Source organism: Gorilla gorilla, chromosome 2 (genome assembly GCF_029281585.2).
Source record: "Gorilla gorilla gorilla isolate KB3781 chromosome 2, NHGRI_mGorGor1-v2.1_pri, whole genome shotgun sequence".
Taxonomy (NCBI): domain Eukaryota; kingdom Metazoa; phylum Chordata; class Mammalia; order Primates; family Hominidae; genus Gorilla; species Gorilla gorilla.
In genome coordinates this window covers 141,849,345-141,861,430 of record NC_086017.1, presented here as the reverse complement: position 1 = coordinate 141,861,430, position 12,086 = coordinate 141,849,345, and the positions used below count along the sequence as shown (strand labels likewise).

Genomic DNA, 12,086 nt, shown 5'->3' with positions numbered 1-12,086 from the left:
CTCCCAAAGTGCTGGGATTACAGGTGTGAGCCACCACACCCGGCAATAATCACTTAATAAAAATCATTTGGGCCGGGCGCAGTGGCTCACGCCTGTAATCCTAGCACTTTGGGAGGCTGAGGCAGTTGGATCACTTGAGGTCAGGAGTTCGAGACCAGCCTGGCCAACATGGTAAAACCCCTGTCTCTGTTAAAAATACAAAAATTAGCCGGGTGTGGTGGTACACATCTGTAATCCCAGCTATTCAGGAGGTTGAGGCAGGAGAATCGCTTGAACCCAGGAGGCAGAGGTTACAGTGAGCTGAGATCATGCCACTGCACTCCAGCCTGGGTGACAGAGTGAGACTCTTATCTCCCAAAAAAAAAAAAAAAAAAAAATTTGATTACTCAATTTGAGAATTATAAGACTTTGTTTCTCTTTATCCTACTATGTATTGTTCAAATAATTCTTTGCTGATTGGTAACTCCAATAGGTTGTCAAGACAAAGAATGAAATCGTCTATTTTGCAACTTGTGCTCAGCTCCAGTAAAGTTTGTGGAAAGATGGATGTGACAAATTCTAGATAAGGTTAGGTGGGACTAATTGTAGTTCTCTGTGATCAGATTCCTCCATCTATGCAGATATTCAAGAGTCAGCCATGCTACATCTATTAGTTGACTGGATGCACTGAAATAGAAAATGCAGACAAGATTGCTTCTATTTCCAGAATTCTTTTACATTTGGTGTGCCCAGAAAACGTACTTTGGAAAGCAGAATTATAACAGATGAATTATTCATCTGGCGTTAGTGATTATGTCCATTTTTACAATTCAATTGTTCTGGCTCTGGCCTATCACTGCTTTAAAGTCTGGCACAGGTTCTTCCCTGGCTGGATGAAGCAATAAACAGGTGGCTTTCTGCCTTTATTGTTTCTGAGTAGATCTAAGTGCTTATATAAAGAGGGTGCCCTGCTCTCTCATCCTCATGGGCCACCTGTCTCCTTGGTAGCTTGTGGTTTGATTCAGCTCCTTTCTTTTCTATGTGATAAGCACCAGCTTCTACATGTATTTCTCATAATCTCACAGAATGACCTAATTCCTTTGCAAGTCATTCTAAAGACCTGATGAGTCATCTTTTTATCCAGACCTCTTTCCTAGCAGGTATTCTCATCTCCCTCAATCCTGTGTGTTCAATTGTGCCTCACCTCTCTTGAATGGCTCAGGTAAGGAGTTTCAGAAGCAGCTGTGTGGCTCATAACTTTTGATTAGAGTCTTTGATCACTTATAGAATGGCTGGAAAATGCACAGACAGTGGTATGGATTTCATGTCTCAATTCCTTGATGCCCCAGCCATTTGCTGACATTTCACCATTTCAAATACACAGGAGAAGCTGAGCATCCAGTGAATCTGGGGCAGTGTGGTGAAAGAGGAAGAAACTTCCTGTCCAAAAGCACTGTGGATCCCCTCTTCCCACTCATATTTCTCTGCAAACATAAAGCATGGTAGGAGTGGTTTTCAAAAATGCCTTTTAATTGCATAGGTTGGCTCCCACATGTGTCCTTGTAGCATTCATGGCTGGCTACATATGTGGAGAGCCAACAGCAAAATGCAAATTCAGGCCCTTAAGTCTAAAAGCAGGGAAAAAAGCTTTCTTCCTTCTGCGATCTCTCCATCTGCCATGGAGGTTTCTATTTATCATTCAATAAGCTTTCCCCATCCCCTTGGTGTGTGGCCAGCTGTTGAGTTCCTTTTCCCAACAGCCAGAAGTCAAGCCAGGCATCTCCCCTCTTCCCTTGGCTGGCCATCCCAACCTACAGCAGAGGGGTGTCCAGTCTCTTGACTTCCCTGGGCGACACTGGAAGAATTGTCTTGGGCCACACATAAAATATACGAACGCTAACGATAGCTGATGAGCTTGAAACAAAAAGTCACACCAAAATCTCATGTTTTAAGAAAGTTTGCAAATTTGTGTTCGGCCACATTCAAAACTGTCCTGAGCCTCATGCAGCCTGTAGGCCACAGATTGGACAGACTTGCTCTAGAGTGTTGCAGCCTCTTTGCTGGGACATGCTGGGTGCCTCGATGTAGGTGGGCAAAAGATAAATGCAGCGTGGCACTGCCAGCTTGGGGTGGATGGCCGCTGCCTTCCCTGTCCCAAGACTGTGGGAGCATAACTGACCCTAAGCCTCCCAGTCTAGGGTAGGTGGGGTGGGGGAACCCCAGGGAGCTGGGAGGTACACAGTGGTCTATGAGAACCAGTCCTGGGGAAGTGGAGGGAGGTTGACTGGCAAGTGAACCAAGTCTCTAGGTTCCGACTCCCCAACACGTGCTTTATTATCCCATTGGACTTCACTATAAAACTCAAATTCAAAAATAACATTAATAGTGACTGTAGAGCACTAAACCCCAAGTGCTGTGCCCTACTGAGCACCCAAGCCCTGTGCAAGCTAACCAGCTTGTAGCACTTAGCCTGACTTGGTGAAAACACTGCTTTAACACCAGCTTTAATGTACCCTCCATGCCAAAGATACTGTCCTCGGCAAGAGTCACATGCACAGCATCTTGTCTATGTCCCTTTTCCAAGCTGCCAGACACCTGCAGCAGGGGGAGCCCTGCTCTCCTTGGACTTAATTCACAGGCCTGTTTTAGGCTTGACCTTCAGGAATTATTTGCTGCTGGACAGTTTCCCTGGACAGCTCACCTGTCAAGGTAAGCAAGAGATTCCAGGTGGAGGCTTCTCAGAGGTGACAGAGCTGGGGCTACTGCATTAGGAGTGCCTCCCTGGCCTTGATCACCATGCAGAAATGCACACATCACACAATAAAAGTAGGCACATCGCCAAAGGTATTTGCCTAAGTGTGGGTTCCAGGTGCTGGTGCACATTCGATTGTGGTTGGTGGCTGGGTAATGTATATGTGTGTTTGTACAGAATAATTTACCACAGAAATAAAGACACTCCCATTTGATTTCGCTTATTTCTAATTTTTAAAAAGTAATATTCATACATGCTAACGATACAATATATATGCACATTCTTAAGTTTTGAAAGAACTGACTTTTGCCTTTGTTGATACTATCTTAATTTTTAAAAAATATTAAGTTCTACTCATTCATTTCTTTGAACATAGTCTGTTTTTTCAAATATATAACATCTTCAGATCAACGCTTAGCTCATTAACTTCTTGAATTTAAATAACTTTTCTCACATGAGAATTAAGATAAAATTTCCTAAATCATGACTTCTGGTGCATCCTACAAGTTTTGACATATAGCATTTTGATTGTTACACAGTTCTAAGTATTTTTAAGTTTTCATTATAATTTTTTGTCCCATTATTTATTTATTCCCTTTAAAATGTATAGGTTTTTAAAATATTATTTTATTTTTATTTATATATATATATATATTTTTGAGACAGAGTCTCACTCTTGCCTAGGCTGGAGTGCAGTGGCATGATCTTGGCTCCCTGCAACCTCTACCTCCTGAGTTGGAGCAATCCTCCTGCCTCTGCCTCCCGAGTAGCTGGGATTACAGGTGTGTGCCATCACGCCTGGCTAATTTTTGTGTTTTTAGTAGAGATGGGGTTTTGCCATGTTGGCCAGGCTGGCCTTGAACTCCTGACCTCAGGTGAACATCCACCTCAGCCTCCCAGAGTGCTGGGATTAGAGGCGTGAGCCACCATGCCCAGCCTAAAATATTATTAATTTCTAACTTAATTGCATTGTGGTCAGACAATGTGGATTGTATGACACCAGTTCTCAGAGATCTGTTGACACTTGCTTTATAAGTTAGAAGTTGCACAAGGAACACTTGTAAACACTCCACCTTAACAGTTGTTAATGTTCCATATGTTCTTCAGAAGAATGTCTAATTTTTCTGTCCAGGGTTCTGCATGTATCTATTAAATCATCTGTTACTTATGTTTACATCTTTTATATCATTACTAATTTTTGTCTGACCTATCAATATTCAAACTAGTATACTGAAATGTCGAATTTTGATGGTTCAGTGACAATTTCTCCTTATGGTTTTTCAGTTTCTCTTTTGTCTATTTTAAGATTTTACGACCCTCATCAATTTAAAATTGTTTTATCTTCCTCATAAATTGAACTTTGTCATCAAGTAGTCATCCTCTTTATCTCTACAAAATGGTTTTATTTAAAAGTATATATTATCTGATATAAATATAGCTATTCTACCTTTATTTTTGATATATTTGCCTGGTATGTTTTTTCCATCATTTTACTTTCTGCCTCTCCATTTCCTTATATTGTGGATGTGTGTCTTGAAAGCAGTTGAAGCTAGATCTTATTTTTTTGAGATGGAGTTTTGCTCTTGTCCCCAAGGCTGGAGTGCAATGGTGTGATCTTGGCTCATTGCAACCCCTGTCTCCTGGGTTCAAGCGATTCTCCTGCCTCAGCCTCCCGAGTAGCTGGGATTACAGTTGCCCGCCACCATGCCCAGCTAATTTCTTGTATTTTTAGTAGAGATGAGGTTTCACCATGTTGGCCAGGCTGGTCTCGAACTCCTGACCTCAGGTGATCCACCTGCCTCGGCCTCCCAAAGTGCTGGGATTATAGGCATGAGCCACCGTGCCCAGCTGAAGCTGGATTTTATTTTGTTTTCAAAATCAAATCCATCAATCTCTGATTGTAACTGGCATGTTTAATCTATGTTTTTTTTGTGATTACTCATATATTTAAATTGACTTGATTCTGCTGTCTTTGTGCCTTCTACTTGTCTTTTTTTTGGCCTTTTTAAAGAAACTTTCTTGGCTTTTTATTTTTAAAAAATATTTATTACATTGTTTTTTTTTATCCTATTTTCCCTCACTAGATTTTTGGTAGTTAGCTAATTTCTATTTTTCTTTTTCATGTGTGCCCTTAAAATTTGTTATGCATTTTTTAAGCATCTCAAGTTTTTCAATAGCCTAACCCCCGGCCCAAATGATACAAGCTCCTAGAATCTTTTAACTCCATCTATCTCCCTGTGACTTACATTATTATTACCCTCTTTTTAGTACCACCTTGCTTTCCTTAAAGTCCAAGCCTTCATTTTTTAATAATACAAGATTATTTTTGTTGATGTCTTTTCTCATATTTAAATAAATCAAAAATATCTATTAATATTTATAGTCTTAGAACTTTTTCTGTTAAAACCACCAGGTGAAATGTTTTATTTTCATAGCTTTGTTAACAAGTACAGCTTTTTTATAATCCCACAAGTTAAGATATATTACTTAAAAATGCATTTGTTTAGGCCAGGTGCGGTGGCTCACACCTGTAATCCTAGCACTTTGGGAGGCTGAGGCAGGTGGATCACCTGAGGCCAGGAGTTCGAGACCAGCCTGGCCAACATGGTGAAACCCCATCTATCCTAAAAAATACAAAAAATTAGCCAGGCATGGTGGTGCACACCTGTAATCCCAGCTACTTGGGAGGCTGAGGCAGGAGAATTGCTTGAACCTGGGAGGTGGAAGTTGCAATGAGCTGAGATCGTGCCACTGCACGCCAGCCTGGGCGAGAGTGAAACTCTGTCTCACAAACAAAAAAACATTTGTTTAGATTTAACTAAATACTGACAAACTTTATCACTTACTATTGCCTCTTGCATCTCATTCCCTTCTTCTGTGGTTATTTTTTATTTTTCTTGAAGTACATACTGTAGAAGTTTCTTTAATAAAGACTTTTTTGTAGTAAACTATTGTTTAAGTCTAAATTGTCTTAAGACAGTTTTTCTAAGTTGACAAAATCTTCTTCCACTAAAGTTATTCAATAGTTTTGTGGTTTCCACTGTTACAATTGATAAATCACCTACCAGCCTAATTATAATTTATTTGTAGATGATCTGCCCTTTCTTTTTGGCTGCTTTTGTCTTGGTGTCCTGCATTTCCCCATACTATGTCCAACTGTTGCTTTCTATTTATCTTGCCTGTTATATCTTTTTTCTTCATCTGTGAATTCATGTCATTCATAAGTTCCAGAAAATGATAATCTCTTTGTCTTTGAATATTGGCTGTCATTATTTCTATTTTATCTTTCTAGAATTCCAATTAGATATAGGTTAGATCTTCCCATTTCATTTTGTCTCTAAAATTCTTGATCATCTCTGCATTCTATTTCAGCATTTTCTATAATTATGTTTCTCTTCAGACACATTTATTACTGTTTACTCTTTCACTAAGTTTTACAAGTTTTAATTGTGAAATTCACAGAAAATTAGAATGAACAGAATCATAAATAACCTGTATATCTTTCACCTATATTCTCCAACTGTTACTATCTTGCTATTCTTTATATGTATATATGTATATAATGTACACATATATTCATTCACGCACACACCCTATCCTACTTCCCTTTAGGAAAACCATCTGAAGGTAGGGTGCAGCCATCATACATGTTACTCTTAAGTACTTCAGCATACTTATAAAAACATGATACTACTACCACATACAATGATACTGACATTAATTCAATAATATCATCCAACATATTGTTCATACTCAAATTTTCCCTATTGTTCCCCAAATATCATTTATATTAGCTTTTTTCCAATCTTGGATCGAATTAAGATTCACACAATTACATTTGACCATTTTGTCTCATTTGTCTCCCATTCTAGAACAGTACCCCATGTCCCTCTATTCTTCATGATATGAATCCTATAAACAATGTAGGCAAGGTGTTCTGAAAAACATTCTAGATTCTGGAATTGTCCATTGGTTTCCTCATTATTAGACTTGGATTAAACATCCTATCTGAGGTCCACCAAGACGCTCATTTAGGTGACGTTGTGCACCTCCCACTGCATCCCCTCAGGAGGCACATAACACCAGATCTCACCATGTAAAGGCACATTTTCCTGTTTGTAATTAATAAGTAACATGTGAGTGGTTCTGTGAGACTATTTAAATAGCCTGTTCCCCAACAACCTGTCACGCAATGGTTTTGGCACCGTGTAATGATCAGTTATTGTATATGTTATTGTTATTACATTGTGAACCACAAACTGGTGATTTTCTAATTCTACCATTCCTTCTACATTTATTAGCTAGCATTCTTGTATAGAGAACATTTTCTCTCTTCCTCCATTTTTGGAGGTGTCTATATAGACTTGCGGATTTTAAAAATTCAAAGTGTTATAATTCATTATCTTTATACTTTCTAACGTTCAACTTACTCAAAATTAGGCCAGTGGGAATCCCATCAAGATGGACTTAAGACATTGTTGGTTTTTAATTATTTTCTTGCTTTCTGGCATAACAAGTTTCTCCAGGCTAATATTGTACCTTCCCTGGGGCAATCTAGAATTAGAACTTTCTCTAAGAAACCCTGGTTCCTTTAAAAGGTATTTAGAAACCACAATGTGGTTATCAGGCATGCTCATTGTCAATGGGGTGTCCCATTTGGGTGTTTTATTTCAACACTTAGCTTTAACATTAAAAAAAAAAAAGCAATTTGTTTTTCAGATCAGCATGGTCATTTTAAAAAGTTATCTCTTGTTCCTTCGAATTATATTTTAATATCATGTAGCAATAGATTTTTGTCCAAATAAGATGAAGGAGGAAGAAAAGGAGGAGGAGGAAAATAGAAGAAAGGCAGGGGGCATTTTCATTTATCAAGTAACACCAAACAGACAATACCTTCGGAACGGTCGTGGGGGCTGCTTTGGATCTATAGAGTTAAGTCTGTTGCACTTTATTTTTAAGTTTATTGGTGGATATTTGTTGATTGCACCTAGAAGAGAAAAGTCTGTGATAAGTCTTGTATTCATGACTGTTAACATTACTGTAATCTGCTCTGTACACAAAGTGCCACTTTACTGTTTTAAATAGCCATCAAGAAAAATACCAACTAAGGTGATCACATGAAATGAAAGCAGATTTCTCCGGGGAATCTTTAAAACTGACTTTAGAAAACACATCCCTTCTGAATTTATAGGTGAATTCAACTAACTTTTCAGTAAGATCCTCTTAGCTGCTAAAGCGGGTCAACGGTTAGAGGAGATAACTATGAGCCAGTCCTAATGGTCTGGCTTTTAATTGATATAAACTAACAAGAGTAGTTATTTATTTGCTCCTTTGAAATATCAAAATGCAAAGGAAAAAAGACATTTTCTTTATGATCTTTGAAACACTAACAACAGCAACAATAGCACTAACATCTTGGGTTCAGTTCATTAGTGGCTCATTTCATTTGGAAGTGTATTAATTTTTCATAACAATGAAGCATGCCTCTTTTTATACCATGTAAAGATTTAAAAGCCATTTTTGATGGGAATTCTTAAAAATGTATTATCTATTTCTTTGAAGCAGTAAATCAAATAGATTTGCTAAACACAACTAGATCTCTTCCTGGTCACCCAGGGTCATCATAAGTAGCAAGTTTGTCCTGGACTGTGACCCAACACTGTCTCCAGAGCTGCTGTTGTAAGTAAGACTGTGTGCTCTGGACTGAGTGGCCTAAGACTGTGTGATGCTTCTGTTATTGTGCACCTGATTTTTAATTTTTTTATCTGTGTTAAGTATCAGATGGTTTGTCAGCAGTTTTGTTTCTCTTAGAAAATGTGTTGATTTTGATGTGGACTGTGCTTGATAGTCAACTCTATTATAACAGTATATTTAAATAAGAGCCACAAAGCGAGGGAGCTAGAGCAGAAGACCAGTCAGTAACCAAGACTGTTTTGGTCACTCCTTGATACCCAGCATCAGAACAGTGAGTGGCTCGGAGAAGTTCCCTGGTAAATATATGTTAATGTTGAATGCGTTAGTGCAAGTCTGTGAGCCTGCTATGGAATTAAGCATGTAGACTTGAACATGATTATGCAAAGTCTTTCTTGACTTGTACTTTTATAGTTACATTTTAAATATTGAAGATTTATAGATCTAAGTTCTAGAAGAATGGTGTATAATTTCATCATGGTTATAATTTTCCCAAAGCACTTTATGTATCTCTCATGTACCCTAAGTACTTTTTTCTTAAAACATCTTTTTACCTTTCCTCAGTTGAGGGGTGGGGTGGTGCCATTTATCTAATAATATAATTTGACTAATAACCCATGAAACACTACCAAGAATTTTGGGGGAGTGGGGAAGGAAATTCCATCATAAGACTTCTTGCAAATTCTTGCCTGATGAGAGTTTCTTTACAAGTTGTCAGTCTTTAGAGATGTACTTTTTTTACCCTTACAAATGCCTTATGATTCCTTTCTTCAGAATGGCCCCATCCCCATTTTTTTCCTTTTTTTCCTCAGCTCTTCTTTCTGGCTTCTGTTCCAGAATACATCCACATAAATTTCATTCTGGGGGCTTATTGTTCCCACCCAAGTGTTTCTCAAACCATAATATACATATGAGTCACCTGGGGATCTTTATAATATGCAGATTCTGGTTCAGAATGACTGGGTTGGGTCCTAAGATTCTACATTTCTAACAAGCTCCCAAGTGACACTGGTACTACTGGTTCTAGAGTCAGTTTGAATCATAGAGGATATACTATCAGCCCCAACAACAATCTCCAGGGCTCCTTAGACCTCACCCTACACTGACTGATAAGTCTGTGTCTCTACAGCTTTAACTGGGCTTGCCACGTAATATCAGAGGCACATTTGAGACACAGTCAGGACCTCAGTTGAACCACACTGGGTACTCTTTTGCCTGTGTGTTCATTTTTCTGTATCTGGACTGCAAGGGATCATTTACCATGAAAACGTTTGCAAGTCCTACCAAGTGCTTTTCACCCTTCAGAATTATATTAGGATACAGCTTTTTATCCATCCTGTTGCATTAAAAATGGATTGCATATTTTCAAGGCAAACTTACTCCAAGAAATGCAGCCCATGTTTCTTTTTTATGGGCACCAGTTACACTAATTACTGGCATCATAAAAAGAGCCATTAACAAGGCTAAGAAAGTTTTGCAAGGCTCTATTTTTCATTCTGACAGGTAAAATGGTATCTCCTAACACTTCAAACTCTGCCTCAGGAACTTGTGAAAGCAAAGCCAAGAACTGTTTAATTTTTCTTTGGCTCTCTTTTTTGGTGCCTTAACAGATGAAACTTTCCATCAAAGGGCAGTGTGCTAAGGTTACACGGCAAGGATTTCTACTTTGTAGCTAAAGTCCAGGCTGTGACTTCACACCCCCGGACTGCACTGCTCCATGAAGACAGATGTGTGAACAGCTGCTTGTTATGATTGCTTCTCTATAGGAACCAGAGGCATAAAAAAAAAAAATAAGCCAGAAAACTAAATGTGTAGGAATCAGAGGTTTCCTCCCTTCTACCATCCGTCATTATATATTTTCCCTTCTGACCCTGAAGTGCCCTTGAAGACAGACAAGAGGTTTCCAAGTATCCATGTTAGCTCATCAACCTTTTTTTAGTAATACCAAGTATATTCTTAAAGTGCAGAGAACAACAGATTTTATGACTTACGCCTGATTGAGTTTATAAAGGACTTCACAAACTTCACACCATAACTGTGGTCAGGTTTATGAATTCGGCCAAGCTGGACCAGGTGGTGATCCAAAGGGTGGCTGGCGAGATCCTCCAGTTCCTTGTCATCCCAATTAGGGCCAAGGGAAAACACAAATAGGGCATATCCCTGACATTTGGCTCGCAAGGATTCCTTCTTTAAGATTTCCCCATCTAAGTGGCTGGTTTCCCCAGCAGATATCACAAATATGACTTTGTTTCTTCTCAGATTGGGTGTACTTAAAAATACATTGTCCAGAGTCCACTGTAAGGCATGACCAATAAAAGCATCTCCATTTAGTTGTTTAACTGACTCGTGCACATGCCTCTTCATGAGGCGCTTACTTCTGTAGGTGGTAAGATTGAACTCAGCTCTAACTGGACTCTTCTGAGTGTTGGGTAGGAAGTCGGGGGGAGCATGGCTCAATAGGGCCACCCGGTCTCCAGTGACAGAAGTCTCCGGCTCTGGGGTGATTTCAAAGTGATCTAATAGTGCTCCAAGGAAGGCTCTTATGTCTTCAAATTCAGCACTTCCGATGTTCCGGGAGCCATCCAGAAGGAAAGCAGCATCCATGTAAGACTGCACAGGGGGTGGTCTGGCTTGGTCACAAGAAGCATCTGGCTTGCATACATCTGTGAACCAAAAGTTACTCTGGGTTACTAAGTAGAAATAGAAAAGGGAAGATAGCATGTCAAATATTTTGACATTTGGAAACTGCATAGTCTTTGATGTTAAAATAGTGACTAAATACTTTAATAGTAACAGGAAGATTTCCTAGTACATGGTTTGCATCTGTCTCCCAAAAGTACAGATTTTATACCCAGCTTGTGTCTTGGACTCCATTTACTAATGCTATCAGACTTTTAAAGATTAGGCTGTTTTCAACAGAAGTTTAATCTTGGCTGTGTCTCAAGTTTATGTCATTTGAAGTGGACAATTGGCCTCGTGCATGCAAGGGTATACTGTATCACAACATAACAGTGACTGATCCCTCTAGATTGACAATATTATCACTATGCTTATATTCTACTATGAAGAAGTGCTTACAAAGTAAAAGTGAACAAAGTAATGTATCTTTTATTTCAATTTAAATAAGTTTATAACTCAATGTCTACCTATGAGTGATCCTTAAGGACAAAGCTCATCTTTGCATTTCCATAGTGCTCATTAGTTGAAAACTGAATACATGTTTGTTAAATGAATATTAGATATTAATGGACTTTTCCTAAATGAGGTCATTTTATAAATATGCATATCTCATTTAATAAAAGAATGCATAGTAATAAAAATGGGATTTTATTGAATATGACCACAATGAATATTCAGAGGAATAAAAAAAATGGAAATGGAAGGTTCTTAAAGGTCATTTAATGTTGTAATTTTACAGAAGAGACTGTGGCCAGGATAGTAAAATAATTTTGCCTAAGGACACACCAGTATTTCTAGAAGTTTCTATATAGGAAGTCAGTATTTTATTGTTAGAGATGAGGCCAGGTGGTATAGTAGTGGGGAGGCCCCTTGGCCTGAGAGCTGGGATGCTTGGGTTCTGGTCTTGTTTCAGTAACAAGCTGTGTGCCCCTAGCCAAGTCACCACTGGGCTTCAGTTCAGCATAGTTCTGCAAAATTAGGTGGT

At 38.8% G+C, this 12,086-nt stretch overlaps 1 protein-coding gene across 1 annotated transcript in view; it reads right to left on the bottom strand.

Moving 5' to 3' along the window:
- LOC101152234 (collagen alpha-6(VI) chain) overlaps nt 1-12,086 on the bottom strand; it is a 155,867-nt gene that overhangs the window by 4,398 nt on the left and 139,383 nt on the right. The window contains exons 35-36 of the mRNA XM_063704177.1: nt 10,414-11,085; nt 7,625-7,718 (exon numbers count right to left, since the gene is read on the bottom strand). Of these exons, the coding sequence (XP_063560247.1) occupies nt 7,625-7,718; nt 10,414-11,085 (766 nt within the window). The remainder of the gene's footprint in view (nt 1-7,624; nt 7,719-10,413; nt 11,086-12,086) is intronic.